This window comes from Cygnus atratus, chromosome 19 (genome assembly GCF_013377495.2).
Source record: "Cygnus atratus isolate AKBS03 ecotype Queensland, Australia chromosome 19, CAtr_DNAZoo_HiC_assembly, whole genome shotgun sequence".
NCBI lineage: Eukaryota > Metazoa > Chordata > Aves > Anseriformes > Anatidae > Cygnus > Cygnus atratus.
The window spans coordinates 10,090,384-10,118,015 of NC_066380.1; the positions used below are offsets into that span (position 1 = coordinate 10,090,384).

Below are 27,632 nucleotides of genomic sequence, written 5' to 3' on the forward strand. Positions count from 1 at the left end.
AGCTCCTGTTCAGAGGGAACTCAACAGGCTGGAGAAATGGCCTGACAGAAACCTTAAGAAATTAAGAGGTAAATACAAAGTCCTGCTCCTGAGGAACGTCATCTAGGTAGGCACTAGTCTGAGGGTGAACCAAAGACCCCCAGAGGTGCCTTCAATACCTGAGTTATTCTGCAATTCGGAACAATTCATGCAGACAGCTTCCTGCTTAGAGGACCGGTGAGATTCTTTCCAGATATATTGTACCTGCTGAAATCAATGCAAAGTCACTTGTAAACTCACACAGCTTATTCTTTTCCCATGCTCACCTTCCTGCACACTCTGCCTGACATTTACACTGAGGCAGCAGTAAAAGCAGAACAGGAATTAACAGTATCAGTACAGACAGCAACACGGATAAGCCATGAAGACACAGGCTATTTTTTCAGTTAGAATGTCACTCAAAACCTACACTCAAACCCCACTGCCATTTGGGAACATAGTAGTTCTGGTTTTACTTCACTGGCTCCAAGATTCACTTAAAGCTACTCCTCTGAAGAAAAGTGGGGAGAAAAGGCAAGCAAGAGCCAGACTCAATTTCTGGCCTTCTTCATAAGATGGCTGCTCGTTGCTTCTTGGTCTACTGACAGTGGTAGACATCTCTGAGTAACGCAGCATGTCTTACCACGTAGCGAAGAGCTAGAACCTCAAACAGGAAATCATATCAGTGGAGCTTATTTCCTCTGACATTTCCATCTGCTGAGCATCTGATCTAAAAACCCAGAGGAGCACACTAACAGCCAGGGAAAAAATCATGCTTAGCCTTCAGGAGCTCACACTATCTGCTCAACCCTAAGTTAGACACTCATTTATCAGTTCTTGAAATAGAGTTTAAGAATACAAGATGCAAAGCTTAAAAATACGCCTTTTGTTTTTGAAAAAAAAATTGTACAGTCAGTTTTAAGTGATCTACAAGAAGACACTCAGCTATCTTTATGAAAAGTAAACCTCTGCAATGCACTGCATACAGAGTTTTCTAACCAGCAAGAGCCAGTGAGTTGGGTAAACTGCAGTGTTTCCTGAAAGAGCTTCAGTGGCTTTTTGTTTGTTTGTTTCCACCCTGTAGGCAGAGACACTTGACAAGGCAGTACAGTGCCTTCACGCTGCTGAGCACTAGGTTAGTTTTTCTCATGTCTCACTCTTGCACTACAAACATAGCTCAGCGTGAGGCTGGTGTGGGCACAGTGGGCAAGGGCAGTTCCATGGAGGGAGTCTCAGTCACTTCGGCTGGACTAGGCTTGCGAAGCTCCAGTTTCTCAGTGAGTTGGTTATAAAGCTCCTTCACAGCTTCCCCACTCTGCAGAAAGAGATTTAGAGAAGGGGAAAAACAGAAGAGTCAGACTTCATTCTTGCTACTACTAGCTACAGCACTAAATATGCAATTACCCTCAATGTTTTAACACAAACTAATGCAGAAAGAGGAAGTTACAAGGTAATTAAGACAACTTGGAAAGCTGCTATCTGAGCAGAGCACAAGTTCCATTAAGCAACGTCTGGAAAGGCAGCTGCTTTCATTTGCAATTAATTTTCCCTTTCTCATGTTTCTCTTCTTACCTGTTTGGTGGGTTCCAAAGCCTTCTGGAGAGACTCTAATTTGGCAGGCGCCACTTTGTGATGCAGATGAAGCAGCAGTCTCAGCACATGTCTATGTACATTCTCCTTTCTGCAAAAAGCAATTTTAAAGCAGAGTAGCTGATATAAACAATCACAGTTTCGAAGAACGAGAAGCCTATAGCAACACTACCAGAAGAATACCTAACACAGCCACAGACTGCCAGCTTTGTTGTAATCTCCCCAAATAACTGAGAATTGCCTGCATGCCAAAGTGCTAACCCTGCCTTAGACTTCCAAGCAATTCATGTAATTAATTCAACAAGGGTGGACCAACTGTAGCAACCATGTGGAAGGAGAGGTGGATTTTAAGCACAGACTACAGCATGTGGCAGATATTTTTGTCTCTCAGCTGCACCGAATAGGCCACGTGCACATACAGGGGGACGTTTGGCCCTCAGTGCATGTGGAGGAAATGGTGGTGGCGGCAGCAGCACTGAATACTGCCATGCCTGAACGGCATTTCTAGTCACATCTGGGGAAGCCTCCCAGATCTGGCCACCAGCTGAACCACACTGACTTAAAAGAACTAACAAACAGGTTTGCTGCGTGCCACTGATACTGGAAAGAGCTGCAGTTAGTGCGTCAAAGTCACAGCTATCACAAAACATGAAGGATATTATCTTTTGCAACTCCAACTTGAGAACAATGAATTACATTTTAGGCAATAATTTACAATTAACAACTAACAATTTTGCTGTTTTTTTTTTTTTTAAACAAAACATAAGCCTTTCCTAAAAGGAAAACAGAAAACAGTATCAGGCTGATTTCAACTATGCATGAATAATTTGCTGAAATATTAAACAATAGTTCAGAGAAGTACAGCCTCTCTCAGCTACCTCGTAAACACATCTGAGCAAAATCAGATTTACCTTAAGCAAGCAGTGAGAAAGAAGCCATCAAAGAGAGTGGTGCAGAACTCCTCGAGTGCAAATTCATCACCCAGCAGTGTGAGGTTACCAGTGAGCAGATGCAGAAATATGTCACTGAAGGCCAGGTCACTGAATGTCTCAACTGTACAACACGAAAAAAGAGACTGAGACTCGCAAGGATGTGCCAAACCTTGACTCCATAGCAGATGTTCTTGCTGAGAAATTTGCAAAAACTTTTCCTTATTGGCTTTTACAACAGGTAGTCCAGGAAGGTGGCTACGACCATCCACATTAGGAGCAGAGGTCTGAGAAACGTAGGCAGAAAACCCGTGATATCATCAAGACTGAGGTCAAACAGAGCAGCTTGCTGCTGCCAAAATCACAGGGTCCCTCTGCTATACTTCTCCGTAGTCCTCTGCTTACAGCCACATCCACCTCCCTGCACTTCTCAGACCTCGAAGTGAATAGATGCAAATCACTTACCAGTGGAAAAAGTCGCCCACGTAAACGAGCTGGTAGTTAAGCAAAGGGTCCAAAGAACACCAGTGAGGGAGAGAGTGGGAAGTGAGCCCCCCATTATTGGGAGCAGCAATTCCTAAGATTGCTTCAGAGCTCTCATGCAACTTAACCCGGAGAAGTCAGGTTAAGTCAGAGAAGAATTTAGGGCTGTGTTCAGTCCTGTTTTGTTACAGGTTTTTTTACCACACAAAGCCAAGTCCCAAGAATTTCTGGTCATATGCAATTACTGTGAGCAGCAGCAGAATTAAGCCACCTGCTTTTTATCTTTCATTCATCCCAAATAGCTCTCAGCTAATCCCATTGTTAATACAGCCTTTGATGTAAGGAACTACTGACTTTCAGCCGCTACTCCTAAATTCTTGGATCAGGAGAAAAGTATCCTAATTGCAGACAAAAACAACCATGTCATTCTGCAGGGCTTTACAATTACGTCACCAGAAGAGCCAAAAGCTGAACATGTCTTTGAAACCAGTTTCATTTCAGATTGTTACTTGCCTCCTGGGTCTCCAAGAGAAGGCAAACAGCTACAGAATAGAAGACCAAAACGCACCTAGTGCTGGCAGAAGCCTGAGGAAAGCATTCTTGTTCCTCTGTTTAGTGATGTGAAGGATGTAGTATAGCCCAATCTCACAAGCTATTCTGTTCTCCTGCAAGAATCTGTTACAAGAGAAGCAAAGATTCTTAATCAATAAAACATTTTCTTTTCTTTAAGAGAGTTTAGAACGGTGATGGACAGGAATCAAGCAGGAATGACAGGAATTACAGGAATGACTAACCTCAAACCCACTGAAAGCAGCTGCTCAGTGACTGAGCAGATAGTGACAATCATCACTAAGTCCACTGGCATGGTCCAGAAAAAATTACTGTTCAGCCAGCATTGCGTTGCCTTACAATTAAACAATTGGATTTGATCGTGCACATTTTAAATAGTATTAATAAGTGATCATCCAAAACGGGTTTTAAAAGAAGTCCTAGTATTCAAAAATGATACAAAGGACAATAGTGTTTTGTTTTAAAGTTTCCCAAAGGTCAAATGTCAGCACTGTCATAGAACAATTTTAAGTACTGGGATATAGTACTCTATGTTCTAGCATACAAACAAGAATTGTGCTGGAAATTAGTGCAACATCTGAATATGGCAGAGCACAATGAGGATTTTTAATTATCTCTTTGAAGCCCCCAGAGTGATAGGTTGTCTACAGAGAGTGTCTGTGTAACAAAAATGCAGAACTTATGATTTACAATAGCACTCTCCAGATGGCAAGCACGGGCACTTATCCAGCTGCACCCAGATGAAATTGTATCACTCAAATAGTCATCATTCACTGCTTGGGAAGTTACAATCAGCGCATTTGAAAGGAGTAATACCAAGTACTTTTGTATTCACCCTGCTGAAAAAATGGTCATAGCAAGAAATGGTATTTTATGTAGATGTATTTTATTTGAGGAATTGTGGTGCAAACCTGTTCTGCAGGAGGTAAAGTTCAAGCTTGATTAACCAGGACTAAATCTTACCCAAAAAAGTCTTCATTTTACCACATGCAGTATTTTCTCCTGTCAATGTTGGTTGGCTCCTTGATGGGTTGCTTTATCAACAAGACTAATACGTAAAAGTTTTGTAAGGCAGATTACGTACTTGGTGAAAGCTTCAGGAATGGTGCTGGGGTAGGGAATTGGCCCCTTCTCCTCCGAGGGCAGTTTCTGATCTACATTGAACGTGTGGTCATCCACCACAAAAGACATCAGCATAGGCAAGAACTTAGTGATCAGCTCAACTTCCTTAGAGGGATTGAAGAGAGGGGAAAGAACAATGTTTCCATCAATCAGTTCAGGCCACCTAATAGTCCCACAGCATTGTAACATATTAAGGCAATATCAATAGCCCCACCCTACACCTAGGAAAGCAAGCTTTCAGACATCTAGCTCCCTTCGAACTTCTTGAAAAATTCACTTCCACATGATCTACTGCTAATGAGGAAAGCTGTATTTCACCTAATCTACGGAAAGAATTTGAGCACAGCTATTTCTCTGGACAATTACGTAGTTTCTCTTCCAAGAGACCTTTTCCAATCTGCAAGTACTGCACATTAAGGACACTACCATCACTTTTTCAGATATCACAGATCATTTTCAACATTGCCTTAACTGACAGGGATCAATGTGTAAGTAGAGTAGCAATAGAAAAGAGTTTATGTGCATCTTATCTCCACACAAGACAGAAAAACCCATGTTCTATCAGATACACAGAATGGAAGGCTACAGAATTTAATAGCGGAACAGTTCAATTTAAAAACAGTAAGGGCCAGACATTCATGTAAATGAGGAAGCAGGTAAACGGAGCTTACAGTGTGTCCATTTGAGCTGCTGCTCTGTGACCCCTTGCATGTCTTTTTCTAAATCACTGATGAGGGGAATGCAGGAAGCTGACTTGAAGACTAAATCAGGGACTCATAACGCAAATCAAATAAGAATCAAATCTAAAGAAGCTCACCATTTTTGGTTCCTTGAAGACTTGACTGTCAATCATGTCCCAGGCCCCCTGTCCCAAAGACAGCATCCTAAGGAGCAGTAGTAGATCTGGACTTTCCTCGAATTTTAAGGAGTGGGAAAAAAAAAACAGATAGATAGATATTCCACAATTTGCACTTACAGATGTTTCTTTGGAAGCAGTGGTTTACAGTCAAAGCATTCCTGGACTAACAGTCTTTTCAAATGTTGCTAGGGGCATTCAGTTCTCAAATTTAATCGATAGCTGATTCCTCAAATGGGAATCAAACAGCTGCAAGAACAACAGGCACACCTGAGAGCTGTTTTTTGTAACATTTTATAACGTGCCAAGAAGTATGCAGCCAGTGTGATCAGGACACTGCTTTTAAATGTGTCCAGCCAAATTAGGACACTGAAATACAATGTGACAGGATGAATCAAGTCATTTCAGCAGAAGTAAGAAATGGAAAGAGTAAGAACAAGAGTTTTTCATTTATATTGTGCCCTAAAACCAAAACAATTTTCAGTCAAACTGCCATGAAGAAGTTATTTCATCCAACAACAAAATTTAACAACTCCAGGATAAAAACAGCAAATGCCTCACACAGGGAATAAAGGGTGCTGCTGTTAGGTAAACTGATGCAAGGACAAGGCAGGGATGTATGTATATGCATAGCTGTTAGGAAAGAATGAGCCATGCAAAGAATTTGTTGTCAGTTCAGAGCTCCAAAATGCCCATCTCCAAACAGTGCTCCTGCAGAGCTCTAAGGCATGTGCTACAAACGGGAAGCCGGTATTACATTTCTCTTATTTCAATGTGCACACACATTTGAGAACTTAATCATACTTCTTCTGTATTGCCAGCCTTTTGCTGATGAATGCTATTCAATTAAGAGAGATTCACACCAGGTACACGTGCTGCAACACTCACCCTGGGTAAGGTGTCCTGCCCAACCAGGTCTTGCAGGTGTCTTATGGTACTCAAGGCTAAGGTGTTAATGGCAAAGGGATCACACAAGATCATTGATAAGTCCCTGAGAGAAGAAGAAAAAATCAAATACATGTCATACATAACAATCACCCCTGCGGCCCAGTTCCACATCCCACCGTAGGACACTAGCTTCTTAAGAAAATGTGTCTCACTGGAATAAGATGTTTGAGCCTGTTCTTGTAATCCTGTCAACTATCACATCTAATGTCAAAGCAGTACATGCATTTCTGTACATTTTTTTAAAAAGAAATAAACACAAAAAACACATGGAAACCGCTGTTGAAGAGGAGAGACACAAGGCAATTACTGCAACAATATATAATGGAAAACCTGAATTTCTGTCCCTTATTTCCTACAGGTGTCCCCCCATGAAGCTTCTCCTGCCTTCGTAAAAAAGCTGTGAATATTTCTTCAGATAACATGCTCCTTCAAGTCAATGCAAATAATTACTAAAGATCTTTTGTGATGAAATCAAACAGGAGACCTCACGCAGCCCATTACCAGACCATAAAGGAGACTGCAACAATCACTCATGGGTAGCAGTAACTTAAGCATTACAAGTTTTTTCACCAGAATGTGTCTGCAGTAATGCTGATGAATCCACTGCATTTGACCAGGCAGAAGAACTACTAGCTGCCATCTAGCTTTAGGGAAGAATTAACACCTAAAATACAAGCTAGATGTTGTGACTGCTGGGAACCTATTTTCAGTTTCTCAATAAACAGCCTAAGTAGCTTACCCCAAAACTTGTTCTTGTCCCTTCTTCACTCCATCCAAAAATCCTTGCAATTCCCGAGCTCTCTTGTTGTCCACAAACTTCTCCCGAATGCAGGCATCAAGGCACCAGGTAAACTGTTCAAAAAAAAAAAGAAGAAAGCTTAACAATAATGACAGAGCTCATTAAACTGGCAATAGAAAACACAACGTCGGAGAAAACAGGCTTGGAATGACCTCCAAATCTCTGGAGTTAATAAGCTTTGTTAATACACTTGGGTATGGTAGCAAGCTGATCACAAATACAGAGGAGGTCAAACATACAAACATCCCAGGAAGAGGTCAGAGGTACTGATATAAGTTAAACTGTTGTCACTTTCTCTCCTCCTAAGACAGGTATTCTCTGGCAATTGAGGCTCACACTGAAGCTGTATCAACTAGCAGTAATAACGTGGGATATTTTAGCCATGGCACTACAACTCCCACCTTGTAAGAAGGGGTTACCTTCTGGAGCTGTCTCTGCTTTCATATCAAATGGAAAAGACAGGTGAGTAAGACATTTTATCTGGCCTAAAATTTTATTTATTTTTTTCCCCTTTAAGAAAACAACACACATTTTTCTCAACATTTCAGCTGTCAAGTCAGAAAAAACTTGCTCAATTTTCTGAGCTGTTTTCATCATGGTTTACTTTCCTCACACCAGTCACTGCATTATATGGTGGCAAAATGCAGTCACCTGAAAACAATCCGTAACTTGAACAAGAATTGCCCTTTTCTATTCGGTCACTGTCTGTATACTGATTTTGAGACTCTTGATCTGAAGAGGTTAAAGAGCATGCAGCAATATTGATCATCCCTCGAGGACATACTGCCTATAAGCAGAATACACATAAAACTTGGCAGTATTACTTCGAAAAAAAAGTCTTCTTGTAGATCAGAATGATGCCGACCATGGACAAAGGACCAGTAACAAAATCCTGATATGACAGTAACACCAGGCCCACCACACCCCAGTATTCTAATAGTTTTTATAATTCGGGATCCAAAGTATTTAATGTTACACACACAGTTTACTGACAGATGGAGTGTATCACACCAGCACAACAGGAAGGAAAGCAAGCTTTGATTAAGAACCTGGGGCTAGCTAATGTTTTCGCTTATTTTTTGCAGCATCTACATAGGTCAGATTAGATGCTATTTTTAACGCTCCACAAGTATCATAAATTTGAATGATTTATGGGTTATGAAATGAAAGCAAGCTGCTGGTTAACCAAGATGAAATTTTCACCTGAAGTTCCAAGGACTATAAGATGACTTTTGGATTCAAGGCCTGAACTCTCTTCACAGAGAGGACTCATCTTCTCTGGTCTGAAGTCCTGCAGGGCAGCAGGTATGCACAGGAGTGGGCGAAACAGAAAATTCTCCAGTAATACTCCCATCTGTCCCACATGATTAATACCTTATGACAGGGGTCAACGGTGCAGATTTCACTGATTTCCAGGTCATGCAGCGACATCAGGAGCTCTGCCCGTAGCGTGCAGTAATGAACATTCCTTGTCCGAAGGAACAAGGTTCTCAGAAACTGCAACACCATATCGTAGAGCTTCACGTTCTTCCCAATCATCTGAGTCAGCTTCTGAACCACCTAAACCCAAAGGGGAAAAATGTGCACTCAGTACCAAGAAATACCATGACCACAACACACACGCAAAATGTAAGTTATTTCTCCTAAGTGATTTATCAAATCTGAAACATCTGCATTGACCTGAGCTCCTTAAAAGCAATTATTTCAAACCAAAATTCAACAAAGTGCTTCTTTAAGAGATGCTCAGCAAATCTTTCACAGCCATGAGAGAGCCAGGAAGCCAGGCATTTTGAAAACAGGCTCTCTCGGGGAAAAAAAAAAAAAAACACAAAAAAACCAGCAGCATTTGTAAAGTTAAGGTGCTCAGCTACCTGGTATCAAATAATGTTATCTACAATTACTGTAACATGGAAAGCAGCTCAGTTTTCTTTGAAAGACTTGTTGTATTTCTATCTATTTTCAGGCTGTGGACATGAGAATGAAGGTGAAGTGGTGAAGTCTGCACAGTATAAACCTGAAGCCAATCGCACCAGAGTACCTGTACTAGAAGTGGGCTTTTGAAAGCAAAACAGATCCAAACCACATCCCCCACAGAACAGATATGGTACCCTTTCTGAAATGAAAGCTTTATACTTCCTTATCACTGGTATTCCTCAGCATTCTCAATAGCAAGGTCCTTACAGAAACTCTGGTATTTGCCTTTTGGAGAAAAAGTCCCCTGAAGTGACGCACTGCAGCTGATCCAATCTAATAGCTTGCTGTTGCCAAAAAGAGAGAGACCCACTCACAACATCTATGCCACTGTTCCCTGACACATCAAGGATGGCTCACACAGGCAGGCACTTTGCAAAGGGTTTGGTCCCAGATGATCTCTTCTTTGAGAGAATTTAACTCACTGTCTTGGAAACCCACTTACTGGTTTTATTTGCTGAAGATTCTGTAGCACTTACTGAGCTGAATCAGCTCGTGGAAGGGTCTGATATCACCAGAGCTGGAGGGAGGGAGGAAGAGAGGGGAAGAGTACCACCTGCCTCTCCAGCAGCAGTGTTAGATCAGCTCTGCCCCCTCATGTAATTCCATCCAAAGAGCAACTTTTCTGAAAGCCAGCTTAGGATACGAATTTTCAATGTTCCTTTCCAACTAAGAAATAAAAAAGTTGGTCTCTCTCGGAAAGGAAAGAGGAAAGAGGAAAGAGGAAATTGATTTGATGAGAAAAGCTCTGTCTTCAGAACAGCTGAAGGATATTAAAGCCAAACCGAGCAATACAGAAAAACATAAACAGCTCAGAACATTAATCAACTACACTGCCTCAAGTAACTGTTAAAGTAATTCCTGCTGCTTTGATCAAGATGTGTAAGACATAATGGAATGTATTTCTTGCAAATACTTTGTCCAGCCAAAGTATTTTGTTGCAAAATACTTTGCAAATTTGCTAGCAAAGTTTGGTGGTTGAAACCAACACTTCACTGTTTGATGAGGTTGACTGAAAGGTGACAAACAACATTCACAAGCGTGTTGTAAGAGGTTTCCTCGTCCTTACCTCTCCCTGACGTCTTGCTTTGGGAGACGGACTGAAGAAATTGTTGAAGACAGAAATTTCGTTGCTGAAGAGAATGTTTTCTTTCTCCAGGATATATTGTTTCAGCAGTGGAGACACCTCATCACCAAACAGAGCCTGGTTATCCTGCCAAATCTGGCGCTTCACCTCCACTGCACATGCTTTATACAAATCCTTATCGGCCATTACCAACTTCAGCTTCTTCTCAGGGACCTATGATCAACAGAGCAGTTACCTAACTGTAGAGAACCTCACCTGGCTGACTGTCCAAGTAATAGGTAACTGACTGCAGAAGACATCTAAATCACCATCCCAGGCAGTCTGGTAATTTACAAAACAATGTAATTAAATAAAATATCACAGTCTCATCTTTTGCCTTCCCTACTCCAGTAGCAGTAAGATAGTCCTAAGACACTTAAATTCTTAAACAAGCAGGTTACACATCAAGTTTTTCCTTATTTCTTTCAAAGAGGACAAAAGATTTTCTTTAAGTGTATGACAGTAAGATTTGGAGTGATGATTCAAAATTCAGTGGCTTATAAAAGTTCTGAAAGTAACAGTTCTGAATCCATTACTTAAGTACAATATGATACTTTTAATAACGCTATTCACAGAGATTTTTGTTTCACAAATCTGAATCTCAATCCTGCCTGCTTCTAAATGCATTCTTCAAGTTTTACTTTCCACTTGCTATGGATTTTCAGTCAGCTATAGAAAAATTCACATCAGTGAACTTGACTTCTTTTAGAAAGGTGCACATATTAAATAAAATAGGGCAACTGTCCCACCTGATTTTGAAGAAGTAAAATGCTTTTTGAATTAACATCTCAGTACTGAGCTGTTAAAAGCCATGAGAATCAAGTAAGTTTTCCAGTCAGTTCCTAACACTTGCAGAGGGTCTGCAGCCAGAGCTTGCAGCCCAGCCCAGCTAAGAGAAGCCGTATAACAGAGATGTAACAGAACAGGCCAACCGGAGCAGTGGTTTTACCTTGGGCAAGTGCTTCATGACACACATTACCACGGGCTGTATGGAAGGCATCTTGACTAAGGAAAAGCTTTTCTCCAGGAGATCTTCCAGCTTCTTGTACCTGAAAACACAGAAGAGCAAGATGCTCTACCTACCATTTAACAGCAAAGGACCAAAGTGGCTCATCTCAAACGCTGGAACTTGAACCCCCACCCAGAAAAGTCAACTCCCCTTTGCAGAGAGTTTTCTCCTTTTCTCGTTTGTTGTAGCTTTCACGTTTAATTCCCAGCTCACTCCGAATAACCAACAAGCCTACCGACAAACCTTTCCTCAACTTTCCCTTCCAAAGCGATGGCTGAGACCCGCTCCAGCAGCTTCTCCCTCAGCTCGTCGAACACCGACTGGTGGAACTCCAGCCGGGGGGTGCCGTGCAGGTCCAGGAAGGGCAGCGCCGACTGCAGGGAGGGCAGCAGGACTCCATTTTCTGTCTGCCAACACAAACACGGGACAGGGGGCGGTCAGGGAGCGACAGCGAGGACTGCTAAAGCCGTGCTGGTTTTAAAAGAAAGAAAAAAAAAAAAAAAAAAAAAAAAAAAAGAAACCAACACACAAAACAAAGCACAGACCCCTCCCCCTCCCGGGTCTTGTCGCCCCCTCCCCACACACACAGCCCCGGTCCCCGGGGGGCTCCCGCCGAGGTCCGGTGCAGGCCGGGCGTCTCCATGGCGACCCGCCTCACCTGGAACTGCTCGATGGCCTTGAGCGGCTCCGTGCAGTTGGTCAGCGTCTCCTTCAGGTCCTCGCCGTTGGCCACCCCCAGCTCCTGCAGCCCCGCGTACATGGCGGCCCCGCCGCCCCCCCCCGGCCCGCTCCCGCCACGGCCCCGCCGCGGTCCGTCCCGCTGCCGGGTCCCCCAGCGCAGCGCGGTCCGCCGCCCTTCCCCTCCCGCGGAACCCGCTGCGCCGCACCAAAGGTTCCGGGCCGCCTGCGGCCGCCCGGCCGAAAACAGCTTTTCTTCCCCGGCAGCAAGTGGTGAAATCAGGAAACGCGACCAAAAACGGCACGCAGCGGGGAAGAGGCCTTTCCCCGTCCATCGTCTGGCCGCCGCCAGCGCGAAGTTTCAGGACAGTTGCTGCAGAGTGGGGAAAAAAACCAAACAAGCCTGCTTGCTTACTTCGTCCTCCGTGAGCTCCGCAGCCGGGCACCAGGGCTGTGCTCTTCCCTTCCTGGCTGGAATCCAAAGTTTGTGTGAGTTTTTACACGGACACCTCATACCTCAAGTAAATTATCCAGCCATGGGGCACAGGAGCAGGTTGCATTACTTTCTCTCTTGGCTGCATCGGGTTATTTACATATCTAGAGTTTGCAGGAGTTCAAGTCCAAGTCATCGCAGAAAGCCCTTTGGCAATTGCCCAGCAGTTAGCAGAACAATCAAAGCAAAACCTACGTGATTTAGAGCCCCCAAACGACTAGTAGCAAGGGCAGGACTAAGAGTCCTCTGTCTCAAGGGTGCTTTTTTTATCAGTACCATGAAGTCAATCTAAACTACTGTGACCAGCCCACGTCCATAAGCCCTCAGACAGCCACCCTGGTGCAAGCAGATGCTGCACGCACCCCACCTGTGTGTGCAGCATTTCTTTGAGACACGAGGATGCCTGGGGCACCTAGTTTGCTTGCTATGCTGCAGCAACCTGAACTGCGGTACGGATCTTTCCCAGCGAGCCGTGTGAAAGCTTGCCTGTCCTTCTGGGCAGACATGAAAGCATGGGAACGTCAGCACTCTGGTGATTTAATCCATGTCCCCGTTGCAAAGTGGGGCATTTGTGTAGACAAAACACCTGCATATGTATTCCAGTTATGCACCAGCAAAATCTCAACTGGAGTCTGAACTCTGCAGGAAGATAAAGGCTTAAAACAACTTTCAGAACAGGAGATGTGTCTCCAGATACACCCTGATGGTGTCATTCTTCTAGTCATTCTGCAGGTAGAGGCCTGGCTGGTGAAGGCCTCTGGTGGCCATGGGGACAAGATGGCCTTGCCAATAAACAGCCCAGTTTGCACAAGCCAAAACATTTCTTTTGAAGAAGCCAAAACATTTCTTTTGAAGCAGTTGCAGTTTTATTACTGACCCAATCACTGGGAAGCAGAGCAGAACAGCTTGAAAGAAACACCTCTCCTGTGGCTAAGAGATTCTTCTTCAGAAACTCTGGTTTTGGGGATGTGTCTTTGTGACACAGGAAAGGAGAAGTGTGGGTATGTTTTATAAGGTCTGGGGGCTGTCTTTCCGATGGAGACGTTGGGAAGGGGCATGCAGGCACTGATGCTGATACTGGCCTGGAGGCCAAACGGCCTGAGCAGCCCCGGCTGCCTCCCACCCACGGCAAGGAGCAAGCCAGCCAGAGCCTCCTGTGTGTGGAAACTGAAAAATGCAGATGTTTTCCCGTCTCAGCTGCCACCTGGGTGCAGATGAGGTACCACGAGAAGTCTGGAGGCAGCATGCCAGTGCTCTGCCCCATTGCAGATGAAGGCACCTTTGCAGGGAGCACCCCAGGTCCACACCAGAGCCAAGCACGGCCCTCGGATGAAAAGGAAACCCAGCCACGAGGAGTTTCCCCATTTCTAATTTTGGCAGCTCCTGCTAGCACTGCCAGGCGCAGAATACCAAAGCGATGAGTTTGCCTGCTTTCTGCTTATTAAACAGGAGAGTTCACCCCGCATTTCTGTTTACCCTCAACACCACCACCCGGGGCGGTTTCGAGATTGTGGCGATGCCTCTGCCAAGCGAGCACCGGAATCGCACGAAGCTGTGGTTGCACTTACTGCGTGCGTGGCCGGCAGAAGGGCACGCTGCCCGGCCCATCGCAGCCTGGCCCACGCGCTCCTCGTGGTCCCTGTGGCTTGGGGCTGGGCTGAAGCCAGAGCCTGGCCCTGGCCCCGCCTTTCTCCTCTTTTTAAAGCCCGTAGAAAGCAGCTGCTGTCAGATGTGGGCTCGCGTTCGCTGCTCCTCTGCTTCCTCTTTGACTCTCTGATGAAAAGTGCCTCATGTCTTGGCGTGAGCTCCTTCCCCCCTGGCTGGTGATCGTAGCGGGACTGACGGGCATCGTGCTGCTCTGCGTCTCCACCAAAGACGTGCCCGTCACCCCGCTCAGGACCAAGGTAAGGGCGAATGGCTCCGGCAGGGGTGGCGAAACCAGGGGTCAAGCGGGGCAATAAGCAGAGGACGCTACCCTTGGCTACGGGGCTGCTGCTTAAGGAGAACCTGCCTGTTTCCTTGTGCCTCTCCCTGGTGCAAACCAGGCATTTAAACTACAAACTGGTGTTTTGTGGCTTTTTACATTCATTGTGCTACTAAATTCCTAGCATGGAACAACAAAGCATGGACCAGAACAAGGCTGTGAGGATGGGAGAGCATCCTTCAGCATAGCGTAGCTTTTGCAACCAAAACCAAACCGAGCCCTTGGGTCCAGGTGCCCAGCTGGTGAGGGGAGGTGCCGGCTGAGCATCGTCCATCAGCCAGCAGAAATGCCCCGTGCGGGCTCGCAGAGGCAGCCCCCAGCAGGAGCCACCCCACAGCAGCAAGGGGCCGTGGTTTCAGTGGAGGGAAAGAGCTGGGTCCCTCTTGGAAGTCGGTAGGGTTTTCTCTCCTACTTCTCTTCTGTCCCTTCCCCTCTTGATTTCAGCTGAAGATCCAGCCTGCCATACACAGCAGTCAGATCTGCCTGTGCTTCTTGATGCAAAGCTGCTGAGGTGTGCTTAGTCACACACTGTGGTTTATTCAGAACTAGCCTAACCTACAAGTTTAGAGACACTATCCTCCCCCAGGCTTCTCAAACAAAACTGGATTAAAAAAACCCTGTTACTCCGTGCTTTGCCAGCAGCTCTTTCCTTCCCTGATGTTGAGCTGTGGCACTAACGCAGCAATCTTCTCCCCGGCCTTGCGCTCCCAGCAGCGCTCTCTCATTTTGTGAGGGAGGAAAAATCCCGGCTTCTCCACCAAGACCATTTGTTTCCTCCTCTCCTGCGGCAGCTGACATGTCCCTGCCAGAAATACGAGCTGTCACTCGTGTGGGAGGATGCCAGCAGGCTCGGGCAGGGAGCTGCGTCCCCCTTCCGCATTCTGCTTGGGCTCCAGCTGCACCAGCTCCAGCCCCGGCGCCGAGCCCGGGAGCTCCCAGAAAGGGCGCAGGCGGCTGGCAGCATGCAGGGCTGAGCCAGGCTCCATCTTCTGCTAAAACCCTTCCGACGGTGCAAGCACCAGCCTCTCTAGAGGCCTCTCCAGAGCTTTCTCCTCCCACTCAGTCACAGCTATGAATATTTCTGTAGAAGATGCAGCTTAGACCACGCACTACCACATACCTCCCAGATCTCCTACACTGCTTTCCTGTGTAGATGTCCCAGAGTGGAATGGGGAAGCGATACCCTAGGCTAGCACGAGTGCTATTTTAAGGGCATTTTGAGAGCTGCACTGCAGGGTACCCCTGTGGTCTCTCCTTTCCTAACCCTCACGTACAAGGTGCAGCTCAGTAAAGTTCAATTAGTGGCGAACAGACCAGACCCTGGGCTGCAAAGAGACTAAGAAAACCCTCAGCCACACTACTAGGCAATAGGAGAAATATGACAGTGCACAAGGTGTTGAAAAATCTCGCGCTGGCTGCTGCTGTTTTTGCCAAGACATCATCTCAGCCTCCATGGGACGGCTGCGTCGGACAGTGCATGCGATGGTTAGTCCGATTACGCTGCAGCTCCAACAGATCTGGCACACATCAGGGCAAACCCAACCCATGCTGCACTATCTCCAGCAGGGAAGTAAGTCTCGGGTTCCTTAGAATCAGCAGAAAGCCACAGCCCTCTGAGTTCTGCATGAAAACCTTCTTTCTCTAACATATTAACCCAGCAGCAGCCTGAGTCCCAGATTCAGCTGAGAAACTGTATAGTTCTGTCTCCCAACGCACTAGGACCTGTTTCTCCCGAGCTCCAGATGGCTCAGCTTGCCATGGAAGCCCTCTGCCTGGTTTCAGGAACAACTACAGAGCATGCCGCTATAGAAATCATGTATTTCTGGGTGTTTCTCCACTTCTGCTGCTCCTTGTGTATATATTCAGAAATGCAGATGCTTCACTCTAAATGAACATCATCTTCTGCCTTCACTCCTTCTTTGAATGTAAAAAGCTAAATCAAATGCTGCTGCGTAGGCCCATGGGTGACCCAGAGTACCTACAAAACAATGAGCGACCCTACAATAACAAAGAAGTGTGTATTCAGTGTTTATCTAGAATGCTTTTGGGGTTTTCCAGTATGGCGTTGTTCTGGATGCTGGCCCATCGCGCACCATCCTGTTCATCTACCAGTGGACCACTACCAAGGCAAACAAGACCGGGGTGATCACAGAATGCAATTCCTGTGTCGTGCAAGGTAAGATACCTGATCCATGATTGCTGGGCTCTGGGATTAGCATGGGATGGAACAAAACAGAGAGGTCTGCGCGTGGTCCACTGCTGCAGTTTCCTCAGCTCCTGTATCATCCAGCTGAACACTGAAATGTTGGCAACAGTGAAGCGCAGGCTGCTTATTTTCAGCGTGGGCAGATTTATCCATACAGAGGTGGGTGTCAGAGCACTCTGCAGTAGCAGGTGACAGCTTTGGTGGCCTGCTGCAGCTGGGGGAGCACACCGAGGGGTGGTTCCGACATCCACGTGGGTCAGTGGACGAGCCAAGGTTGCTGAGGTTCTCACCTGGGGGAGATGGTGAGCAGCAATGGAGACAAGTCTGGCTGCAGGGCGATTCCTGGTAACTTCTTCCTCCTCCCAGCTGTACTCTGGGCAGTGAGTGGTGTAGCTCCACAACAAGAGGCATGAGGGCTCCAACCCCTTTGATACCAAAAGTATGAGTTCAGCTTGGCTTTAGGTGTCACATTTTGGAGAATACTGGGGTATTCCTCAGTAGTTCGGGTCGCTTAAACCCCACAGGTGCCAGCTAAAAGAGTTTTGTGCTTTAATGCGCTTGGGTTTTTTCTTCCCTATCTCTAAATCTTGCTTTGATGTTGAAGCATGATTACAGCAAGATGCTGGGAAGCCCTGAACTCTCAGTAGCAGGGCAGCCTCACAACAAGCAGGGAAGGGATGCTCTTGCCGACTGCTAGCAAAACAAACCACATACAGACGATGCACTAAGGGCTCCCTGAAACCTTGTGTTTGTCTTGACTGCTGCCACGGTCACAGGCTGGGTTAAAAAACCAACCATAGCTCCATGCTTGAACACTTACTTGAAGCTGCTGCAGCAGGGTGTCAGCAGCAGCAAGAATTCCTTGTCTGCAGGTCCCTTTCCACAGGTGAGAGGCAGCCCTTGGTCTGCGTGGCAGCACGGTCGCTGTCTGAGTGGCCACAGGCAGGCTGCAGCTCAGCTCCATACGGGGCCCAGGAGAGCAAAGCCCCTGGGGAGGGAGACACACAGCCAGCAAGGCAAGAGGGCCAGAGGACGGGGAAGCAAGGCTTCTTCTGGGTGGTTGTTCAAAACCAACATTTCAGACCACATTGAATCTCGCTGGAAAGATGAGTCAAGGCTTGCACACAGCTTCTGTCTGCGCTGCACCAGCTTCCTCTAGAGCAGAGGTGTCCTGTTAGATATCTGGTTCAGAAGCCACCTCCGCCAACACAGAAGGAAGTGGATGGAGGAAGGAGATGACATCAGTTTCGATGCTGCCTGCGTGGCAGCGTGCCCTTTGCTTATCTTTTATAGCAGTTAAATTTTTCCCTCTGAGCTGAGACAGCCTCAGCTGTTGCAGCAGTCATGTGGCTGGCGCATGGTCATTTACAGGGTATCTTAGCAGCACAGCTGGGATTAGATTAATGTAATTTGCTATTTACGTATTCACCATTTTGCTCCCAGAAGAGAGAGATGGAAGAAGTGGGAGAGCTCCTTTGTTCCACCTGTGACAGGTCCTGGCTTTGTGCATGTCCTGAAGGACAGCACGCTCTCTAGTAACAGTTCTCACTTCTCCCACATCTTCCCACAGAAAACTCCATTCTTTCCCCTGATCCTCAGGTCCAGGAATCTCCAACTACTCAGATTCTCCTCAGAAAGTAGGGAAGAGCTTGGATACATGTTTGAACTGGGCCCAGAAAATGATCCCGGCAGAGCAGCACAGCCAAACTCCCCTCTACCTGGGAGCAACCACCAGCACGAGGCAGCTGAAGTGAGTGCATGTTGCAAACCCACACCCAGAGATCAGCACACGTCATGTGGATCAGTCTGTAAATGAATCTCACCCTGTCTGCTCTGCAGTGTTTCATCCCTAATCTGCTGGTCAGGTAAACCTTCTTCAGCTCCCCATGTACTCGAGGGGAGCATGCCATGGCTGTGTCCATAGCCTGTCCCCCCACGCAGCCATGAAGACGACAGTCTTGCTACTGCCACTGGTCACCTTCACAATCAGGGCTGGGGGAAACGTCTGTCAGTCTGGAAGCTGAAGTGTTTTTAGTTTAAATGGCAATCCACATGAGCCTGCTTCTTGGCAGCGGCTTGGGAGCAGTGGTGGGAAGGTCCACCTCACTATACATACTGGACCTGTTCTCAGTCACCTTACTGGGACCTCTGTCTCCTTTTAGACATCGGGGAAAAGTAAAGTCTGGAGTCTGGTGGCAAGGCCACAGGATCCCTCAGTAGCAGCTCCCAGATTCTTGACTGGTGGCACAGCTGCTCAAACCTTCCCTCTGCGTTTTCGTTGTGCAGGCTGTTGGTGCCACCAGCACTGTGCGAGGGCAGAGGGAAGTAGCAGCAGGAGGAGGATTATCGTTGTGCCTCACGGTGCTGCTACCCAAAGCAGGGCGCGCAGCAGATGTCCTGCAGCTGTGCACTCTGTGGGCTGCCCCAACAAAGCCCTCTAACAACAATTGCTCCTGCTTTTTTTCTTTTCTGTCTAGCCTCAGCCATCCCACCCTCTCTGACGATCTCCTCGCAGCCCTGACCGTGGCCCTGAAGTCAACGCCCTTTGACTTTCAGGGGGCACAAATCCTGTCCAGTCTAGACAAGGAAGCATTCAATTGGATTGCTGTTAACTATGTCCTGGAGAACTTCTTCAAGGTAAAGGATGATCCTGCCTGGGAAGTACAGAACTGAGCCGAGCAATTCCCATTAACAAACAGCAACAGAGACAAGTGGAGGGACCATTCAAAATCCCTGCACTTGAAACAATGCTTGAGCACAGCTTGCACTGTCTTTTAGAGAAGGCGGGTTGTATCTAACACCAGCTGGCTGGGGGGACATGATGTGAGATGGTTAAAACCAGGCTGAGGGACCAAGCCTCTAACATAGCCTTGCCTGGATGCGCTCATGTTCTTGCCCTGATGTGAGGCTTTTGGACAACGCATCCAGGACATTCACAAAGACAACCTTACACAGCCTGGTCCTGCGTGTGAACAAGAACTCCATTGCCCTGTTCAGGGACCTTCAGTCCTAGCTCAGAGCCACTGTTGAACAGGCGTTGCTGCTATGTCTGCAGGGTGCTGTGCAATTGTCACCAGGATCCATCTGTCTCAGGGGACAGCCTGGGGACAGAGAAGCAAGGGAAAAGCCCATAAATGTCCCTCTCATTGAGATGCCAGCACGAGTACAGCTGGGTGTCCCCAGCATAGGCGTCTGGTCTGTATTCAGAAGGCACACACTGAACAAAAAAGTGCATTTAAATTTTCCTTGCTCCCTCCATGGCTTCTCAATCCAATGGCTCCCAAGAAAGACTCAAAGTGCAAAACAAAGGCAGGCCAGACAGCAGCTGAGTAACTCCACAGCAGGGAAGTGAAACAGAGTTCTGAAAACCAGCAGCAAGCGTGCACTAGCTTGGGAATTGCTAGCCCTGCTGGCAGCAACACAGCCTCCCCAGGCCAGGGACAGAGCACCGCCTGCAGTGTGAGCTTTCCTGCCTGCACTGCTAACTTCAGCATTGCCAAAATCAGTTCTGCAAGACCGCAGGAGATGAAACCACAGGGTTCTGACAGGAGGAACACTTCAGCATCTAGGCAGCACTTGAAGCCCGTAACTGCCCACCTGGAGACCTCCCTCTCATTCCCCACCACCATCCTCTCCCCTGCTCCTGCCTTCTGAGACCACTGCCTTGAGCAGCCATCCAAGGCTGTGAGCCCTGTTTGCTCTCGTTGGCTGTGGAAAGCTCTGTGCAGACGGCTGTGGTTCTGCAATGGCACCTCTGTTCCCTCCAAGGCCTGCAGTTCAGCATCCTTACGTCCTGGGGGTGGAGGGGGGCAGCTGTACTGCACCAGGAAGCTGCTTTCTCTGTGCACTAGTGCTTGTATCTGACCACGACCCCCATGTAGAAGTCCTAATAACCAACCTCTCCGGTTCTTTTGGGGTCAGTATGACTGGCGAGGACACTTGGTCCCTTCCGGAAAGGGGATGGCAGGAGTCCTGTCCATGGGAGGAACCTCAGCACAGCTCACCTCCAAGATAGAAGAAGGGAACCAGGCGCCAAAGGAGGGAGTGAGGCTGCAGCTGTACAGGCAGACACACAACGTGTACACCCATCACTGCCCCTGCCATGGCACGGACCAGCTCCGCAGGAGGCTGCTCTCTATGCTCATACAGGTGAGTACCTGCCAGAAGGGCTGTTGCGAGGCTCCCGGATATAATATCAACCCTTTGCACTGGGTGACAGTTGCATAGGTTGTAGCTGCTAATGGGCGCAATGTCAGCCAGTCTTTTGCAGAGTGTGTTCACAATCATCTAAAAAAAAAAAAAAAAAAAAAAAATCCCAGTGCATTTGTCTCCATGCCTGAACTGATGCCCTCCAAGCAGACACACAGTTCAGGGTTTCCTACTTGCAGACTCCTTGGCTTCCTACTTAATACACGAGCACAAAGCTGCTCTCCAGAGGTGCTAAGGTCACATTCAGGGTGGGGAGAGGCAAAGACTTCCCTTGGATCCCCATCCTAGAAGGGGAGCCCCTGGGAACCACCAGGGACCTTCTGTTCGGGATATTGCTGTCCTGCTGACCAACTCTGCAGCACTTTTTAAAAGAGCAGTATTTCATTTTAAAAACATGCAGGTGTTTTGAATCTTCCAAACTTTTTTCCCCACTTGCAGGGACTGGTGGCACAATCTGATGCAAATTCAGGAATCATTCTTGTCCCCAGCAAAACTGATTTTTTCATAAACAAGCTACTCAGTGCCCTGCCACACCTCCCTCTGGGGAGCAGACCCTCATATGAGACCTGGATGCCCCACAGAGGGCCCCATTTACCACAAATGTACTGGGGAACTCCTAGAGATGAAAAACACCAATCCTCCAGGGGTTTCCACAGCCCCTCATGCCCTCACGGGCAAGCAGCTAACTGGCATTGGGAATTCAGATGCCATCCAGGTCACCCTTGGTAATGGGGAGCACAAGGGCCGAAGCATCATGAAACAGTGAATTGCCCAGGCCTGGCTGACTGCCTGATGCAAGCAGGATTACCCAGGGTTTCAGCGACCAGACTCGTGAGCGTGGACAAAAGAGGAATTGAACGTGTTTGGAAGGCAGACCAGAACAGCCTTTCTTTCAAGTGGAAAGAATACCTTATCCATTGAAATTGTATTTCTGGCCAGAGAGCAGGTAGGGCCGTGGCTGTGGCTCCTCAGCCTCCCACAGCAGACCCAGTCATTGCAGCTTGCCCTGAACTCAGCAGGAGCTGGGACCCTGTGGCATCTGGGTCTTGCAGTAGAATAACTGAGACAAAGTTTGGCAAACCTTTTCCAGCCTGCCTGCTCCATTACAACACTGCGGTGTTGGAAAAAACCTCAACTGTTCCTTATTGTATTGTACTGTCTTTTCCTATAAAGCCTTGGGATGCCAACCTCCTCTCTTGCTGCCCCTGCCCTTGTTTTATTCTCTCCCTAGGATCAGAGAAGTGCTAAAACTGTGTCTAACCCCTGCTGGCCCCTCACCTACTCCCAGGAAGTGCGGTGGCATTCAGTGCATGCAGGGCCTTGTGCTGTCAGTGACGACGCATCGGACGTCCCTGGCCCTGACGAGGTCTTCAACATCACCGGCTCCAGCAACCCGTCTGCCTGCGTGACCCTCGTGCACAGCCTGCTCAACTCCTCCTCCTGCAGCTTCCTCACACATTCCCTCAACAGTGCTGTCAAGCCCTTGCAGACCAGGTTTCTGGTGGGTTCTCATTGACAGTGGGGTAAGCAATTAGAACTGGGAACCCGTGAAATGGGACCAGTTTGGTCATTAATAAGTACAGTGGGAACAGCCACGGTGCGTCCTCTGCTAGCCAAGAGGGCCAGCGCCACACACGCACTCCTGTTGGGGCAAAGGTGTTCCAAAATGGACCACAGGCTTTCCACCAACAACTCTGGTAAGGCTTTCCCATCCCATGTCTCGGCAATGTCTGCTTGTGAGACAAACGTGGGGGGCTCCACAGAGCCATAAAGGAGCTCGCATGATCCCGCAGGGCTAGGGCTGCATGCTCGGGTCTTCCCACATCAAGTCCCTGGTGAAACTAAAGTTCCTCTCTCACTTTGAGCAAACATCCAGCCGTGTTCCATCACAAGTGTGCTTATACCTGAGATCTTGGATCTAGTGTCCAGAGTCACTAGGTTGTTAAGCCAGGACCAGTGCAAGATCCTAAGGCACACTGAGTGCATTTCAGAGAAGGCACCCAGAGGGAGGAATTAGAGAAGTCTCCCCAGTTCCCTGCTGCTGCATCTCCAATAGACAGAGTGCCAAGGAGCACAAGGACTAGCCTACTTATCCAAAGGGCCAGGAAGGCTGCCGTGTGCAAGCTAAACTCATCCCTGTTTCCTTCTCCAGACAGCAACAGATCTTTCTTGTTTCCCTCACACCCAGAGAGGCACTGTAACCACCAAACACAAGTGCATAGGGAGGGCACCTGGGCAATGTGCCCCATGCCTACTGCCACTTACTTCCTACAGACGCTGCAGGCAAGGATGCACAGTCCCACCTGATGATTATTTTTGCTGCCGTTGCAGGTGATTTCTGAGGCCATGGACTTCCTGAGAAAATCTGTACGCTCTCCTGACTTGGGTCAGGCAGTCAACAAGCTTTGTGGGATGTCTGTCAAAGAGGTAACTGTGGAATAATTTAGCATACAGGGATAGTGGGAAGCAAGGGACAATGTTATAAAAGCACACATGGGTCAGACTAACAGAGCCATAAGTCATTGGCTTCCTCAGGGAAAATATATATATTTTTTTTTTATACTTTGAGGAAACAGGCTCCATTATTTTCCTTCCTCTCAAATCTCAGCTGCTACTCCTGGCAACACCTGTACTTAATTCCATGAGAAGTCGCAAATACCTTCTACTGCATATTAAGGAGTAAACAGGAAGCCCATCTACTCACTCCTGCACATCACCTTGGTCTTCCTGTTATCCTCCACTCATTCAGTGCAAGGGACACATCTGCTTAGACTCTGGGGAATATCCCATTTCACCTGGGCACACACAGCCCAAGCCATGGGGTATTTGGAAGTTCTCTTCCTCAGTTGGTGTCTTATGACACCACCCTCGTTTGAGCATACACCAACCAAGTGTCCCTTCTACAGCAACATCTAAACTGGCCAATTCCTACAGGGTTTGCAAGTCCCATTAGCAGTTCCCTGAAGTCCTCTCTTCTGGATAGAAGGGAAAGGCCTTGTTAATGCTTCTGCTGAAAGGCTGCAGCATTAGCTTGGCCTAATTAGAGAGCAGAAAATCACACCAAGCAGTTAACCTGAGACCTGACTGCCAGTTCTGATGCTCTTTGAACTGCCAGATCTTTTAACAAGATGGGAACAGAGGCACCGAGAGGTAGCACTGATCCCCAGACCACAGCCCAGCGGGTGCAGGAAGCATGGCTTCAGGCTGCGCAGTACACAACCCCTTCCTCCAGTCCTGCAGTCAGTCCCAGAGCAGGAAGCGGGGGGGGGGGTAGCAAGCCTGAAATTCAGCTACTGAATATTTACTTTTTTTCCTCCATTCTTCTTCTGGAAACGACACCAGCTAGTCCAGGAGTCCCAGACAAGCCTGGATACAGTTGCTGATTACTGCGTTGTATCTGTCTTCATCTTTCATCTCAGTACAAAGGGATACACGCTGGACTTCGATAAGTCTGTTCAGACTGCGTTCCGAGAGGTCAGTTACCTAAGCGTGGTATGTCCAATTACAAGGGAGGGATGCTTTCAGTAAAGCCAGTCTGCTCCCAGTCCTACAAGCCATAACCAACAAGGTTTCTCCAGCAACATAGTTTTGCAAAATAAGTTCACAGTTTTTAGAAGCAGGAAAGAATGTCAGAGAGCTAAAGATTCCACTTGCCCCCACTGAAAAACAGAAGGGCCAACACCTTATTTGATGCAGTATCATCTTTAAGAACCCACATCTAATAAACAGGGGAAGGGAGATGCTCCATCACCACTTAATGCTTAGGACAAACTGCTGATAATATTTCCTGAGCCAAAAGACCTCAGCTCACTGACAAAGGCGCATTCCCTAGTACCTGAGCAGGGCAGCATCAGTGACAGCAGCTCAGTCAGCCACATGGAAGGTGCCAGCCAAAGGCAAGGTAACGAGTTAGGTCCAGGATCCATCCAGCAAGCTCAGACAAGCTACTGACACCACCACCCTAAAATTCACCCAGGCAATAGGACCACAAGCAAAGGTGCTTACAGCAGAGGCCTATCTGGGAAAACCAGTCAGCAAGCAGAAGAAAGAACAGCACACAGATGCACCTACAGCATCCCTCAGGAGAGAGCCGGCTGCCCAGGCCAGAGCTTAAATAGAGCTCCAAGGCCAGCAGGCAGGGGGTGGGAGGAAGCCCCAGGTGAGGCTGGGCAGGGCAGTTAAGGCCTGTCAGTGTGCTCTAAGAGAGGAAGAGCCGCTCACTTCCAGCCTAATCCTTGTGTCAGTCTCAGATAAAGTATGTAAGGCCTTGGGCCTGTTTACAGAAGCACAGCTGGGCTCCACACTGTCTGCTTCTCTTCTGATCTCTCCTCCTTTTTACTTCAATAGATTGGCGATACATCATCTGGCTGGACTCTTGGGTACCTGCTGAGTCTCACCAACACCCTCCCCCAGGACAGCCCAAGCTTCCTCAAGGGGATCGAACCAGGTGTCTGGTCTTTGCTCCTTATCCTCTTCGTTGTGCTGCTCACCGGCTCTTTCATGCGCATCTCATACCGAGTGATGGTCAAGGAAAACAGCTTCAGTAACAGGAACAGCAGTGTTTTTGACGACAACTGACTCTTATTCCAGGACTCTTGCCAGAGGGCAGGTAACAGGGTACATACAGAAATCACATCGGTGTAATTCACTGGAGGATGCAAGCGATTTTCCTACAGGACTCAAGAGCCTCAGTGCCTTACTTCAGCCTGCTACCATTTGCACTACTGTACATTGAGAAAATAGATCCTGCTCTGCAGGAAGTCCGAGATTCCCAGTGGAAGGCAAGCTATATGTTCTCCAGATGAGACCAGTTTGTGCAGATCTTGCTTGGGCTGCAACTGAGATTACTAGTGTCAACCTAATGAAAACATGCCCTTGAGGAGGCAGGCCCTGAGCACTGTTGCAAAGTTAATATTGAATAATCCTACCTAATTAGAAGAGGTGATAACTGGAATAGATGTGCTGTCTTCTCTGGCCACAAGAGAGAAGATATCTGCAATGTCTCCACTAACGAAGACTGGAACAGACTTAAAATACAATCAGAATACAGCAGCCAACTTGCTTGCATGTTCCAGAAAAGAAAGCTTCTATTTTCTTCCTGCTACTACTGACCTGTCCTTCCGTGTTAGTGACAGTACCCATGCGTCCCTTCCAGCGAATGCTCCAGCTGACTGAGAATCCTTCAAAAGCAATGGGTTTTGGTCTTGGTCCGCACAAAACATACACAACATCAAAGGAGAAATGAAGGGCACAGACATGCAGCTGAGTTCCTGTCTTTCAGCTAAGTCTTGGCATCTCAGGGTTAAAATTGTCAATTTAAACACTTTAATCAGGATTTAAATTAACACATTTAATCTCACATGTTAAAATCGGGTGCATGCTGGCCTGAGGTTCCCCAGTTCATTCATTTGCACTGAACTGCTTGTCTCACTGCCTCTAGAATGTGATGTGTAATACTGTCCTTTAGACGAGAGCAGACCCAGGAACAGAAGCTTTCCCAACTGCCAGTCCAATGACTTCCATGTTAGACTGTGACCAAAATTACTTTATAATCCAATACTTAGGATTCCTCTGGGACTTGGCAGTCATTCCAGCTCCTCTGGTCTGCTCTGCTCTTCTAACACAAGGCACTATACAAATTCCCCATGTTATCGTGAAAAAGGGGATGGATTTAGACAAATGTCCTTTGACTACAGCATTTAGAGTTCACCTCTCATATTGCTTCAGAGACTTAAACACACAAGCTGTTAAAAGCCCGAGGCACAAGTGCCTCCAACTCATTTCAGACCACTTCAAACAGAAATTTAAATGCTCACAGATGCAATGATGTGCCTTGCAGGATATTTAAAGCTACCACGGCACCCAAATCCTTTCGAACCCAGTTATTAATCCTTTGTGCTCCTAACTCATATATATCACCCTCCTGATTCTTAATATTGGTGTATTCATAAATTTTCAGGTCAACTAATGAAGGCTTGTAACCTGTCAGTCAAGTTTGGAGGGGTGTGGAAACAGATCGAAACAAGCTTCATATTCATTTCTTTGAGTTGCACGTTAGATATTTTTAATTATATCATGTTATTAAAGATGTTTTAATACACTGTCTGTGTTATTCTTGGCAAGAGATCAAAGCAGGGTTTTTATTGTGAATACAAAGTGTTTCAGAGAGGAGGATGGGGGATGCTGATTTTGCCACTGTTTACTCAAGAGCTGTTGTGCTGTGTACTTTCGGGGTACACAACGAGAACCCCTGAAGGCACTTTCTTCCCAGCAGCAGGCAGGCAGAAAATGACTTTAGATAACCTGGCTTCTGGTATTTAGCTGATGAGAGATGTGTCAACATCTTTGATGTGTTCTTTGCTCAAACCGCCTGAATAGGGCAGAAGGGATTCAGAAAGGCCTGCACAGAAAAAAAAATGACGTTATGAGGTAGACAGCGACAGGGGGGAAATTTCTGTGACTTCATTCCTCCTGTTTCTGGAAATGCAATTGTAAAACAGCACTCCAGCTCTGTGACCTGTCAGCACATAGGACAACCGTGGGATTCCAGGCTGAGATTTGCAAGCTGCCCAGAAAGAATCCCGTGGTAGCACTGTCAGAAATGGAAATAAGGAGGTGAGATGCCAGGAACACCAGCAGCG

The 27,632-nt window shown here is 47.2% G+C and overlaps 2 protein-coding genes across 2 annotated transcripts; one reads left to right on the top strand and one right to left on the bottom strand.

The window, feature by feature from the left end:
• Window positions 1–885: 885 nt before the first annotated feature.
• On the bottom strand, window positions 886–12,257 carry NELFB (negative elongation factor complex member B). Its single transcript, XM_035564598.1, has 13 exons — window positions 12,080–12,257; window positions 11,665–11,828; window positions 11,362–11,461; window positions 10,356–10,586; window positions 8,690–8,875; window positions 7,256–7,368; window positions 6,457–6,559; window positions 5,530–5,625; window positions 4,675–4,817; window positions 3,589–3,695; window positions 2,520–2,661; window positions 1,591–1,699; window positions 886–1,333 (listed from the first exon to the last, which is right to left on the bottom strand). The coding sequence occupies exons 1-13, from the start codon at window positions 12,179–12,181 to the stop codon at window positions 1,196–1,198; spliced, it is 1,734 nt and encodes a 577-aa protein (XP_035420491.1). The 5' UTR covers window positions 12,182–12,257; the 3' UTR covers window positions 886–1,195.
• Window positions 12,258–14,289: 2,032 nt separating this feature from the next.
• On the top strand, window positions 14,290–27,092 carry LOC118257104 (ectonucleoside triphosphate diphosphohydrolase 2-like). The gene is made up of 9 exons (XM_035564702.2): window positions 14,290–14,496; window positions 16,635–16,752; window positions 18,382–18,532; window positions 19,260–19,419; window positions 20,704–20,931; window positions 22,223–22,492; window positions 23,323–23,418; window positions 24,334–24,465; window positions 25,339–27,092. The coding sequence occupies exons 1-9, from the start codon at window positions 14,383–14,385 to the stop codon at window positions 25,567–25,569; spliced, it is 1,500 nt and encodes a 499-aa protein (XP_035420595.1). The 5' UTR covers window positions 14,290–14,382; the 3' UTR covers window positions 25,570–27,092.
• The last annotated feature ends 540 nt before the right edge of the window (window positions 27,093–27,632 follow it).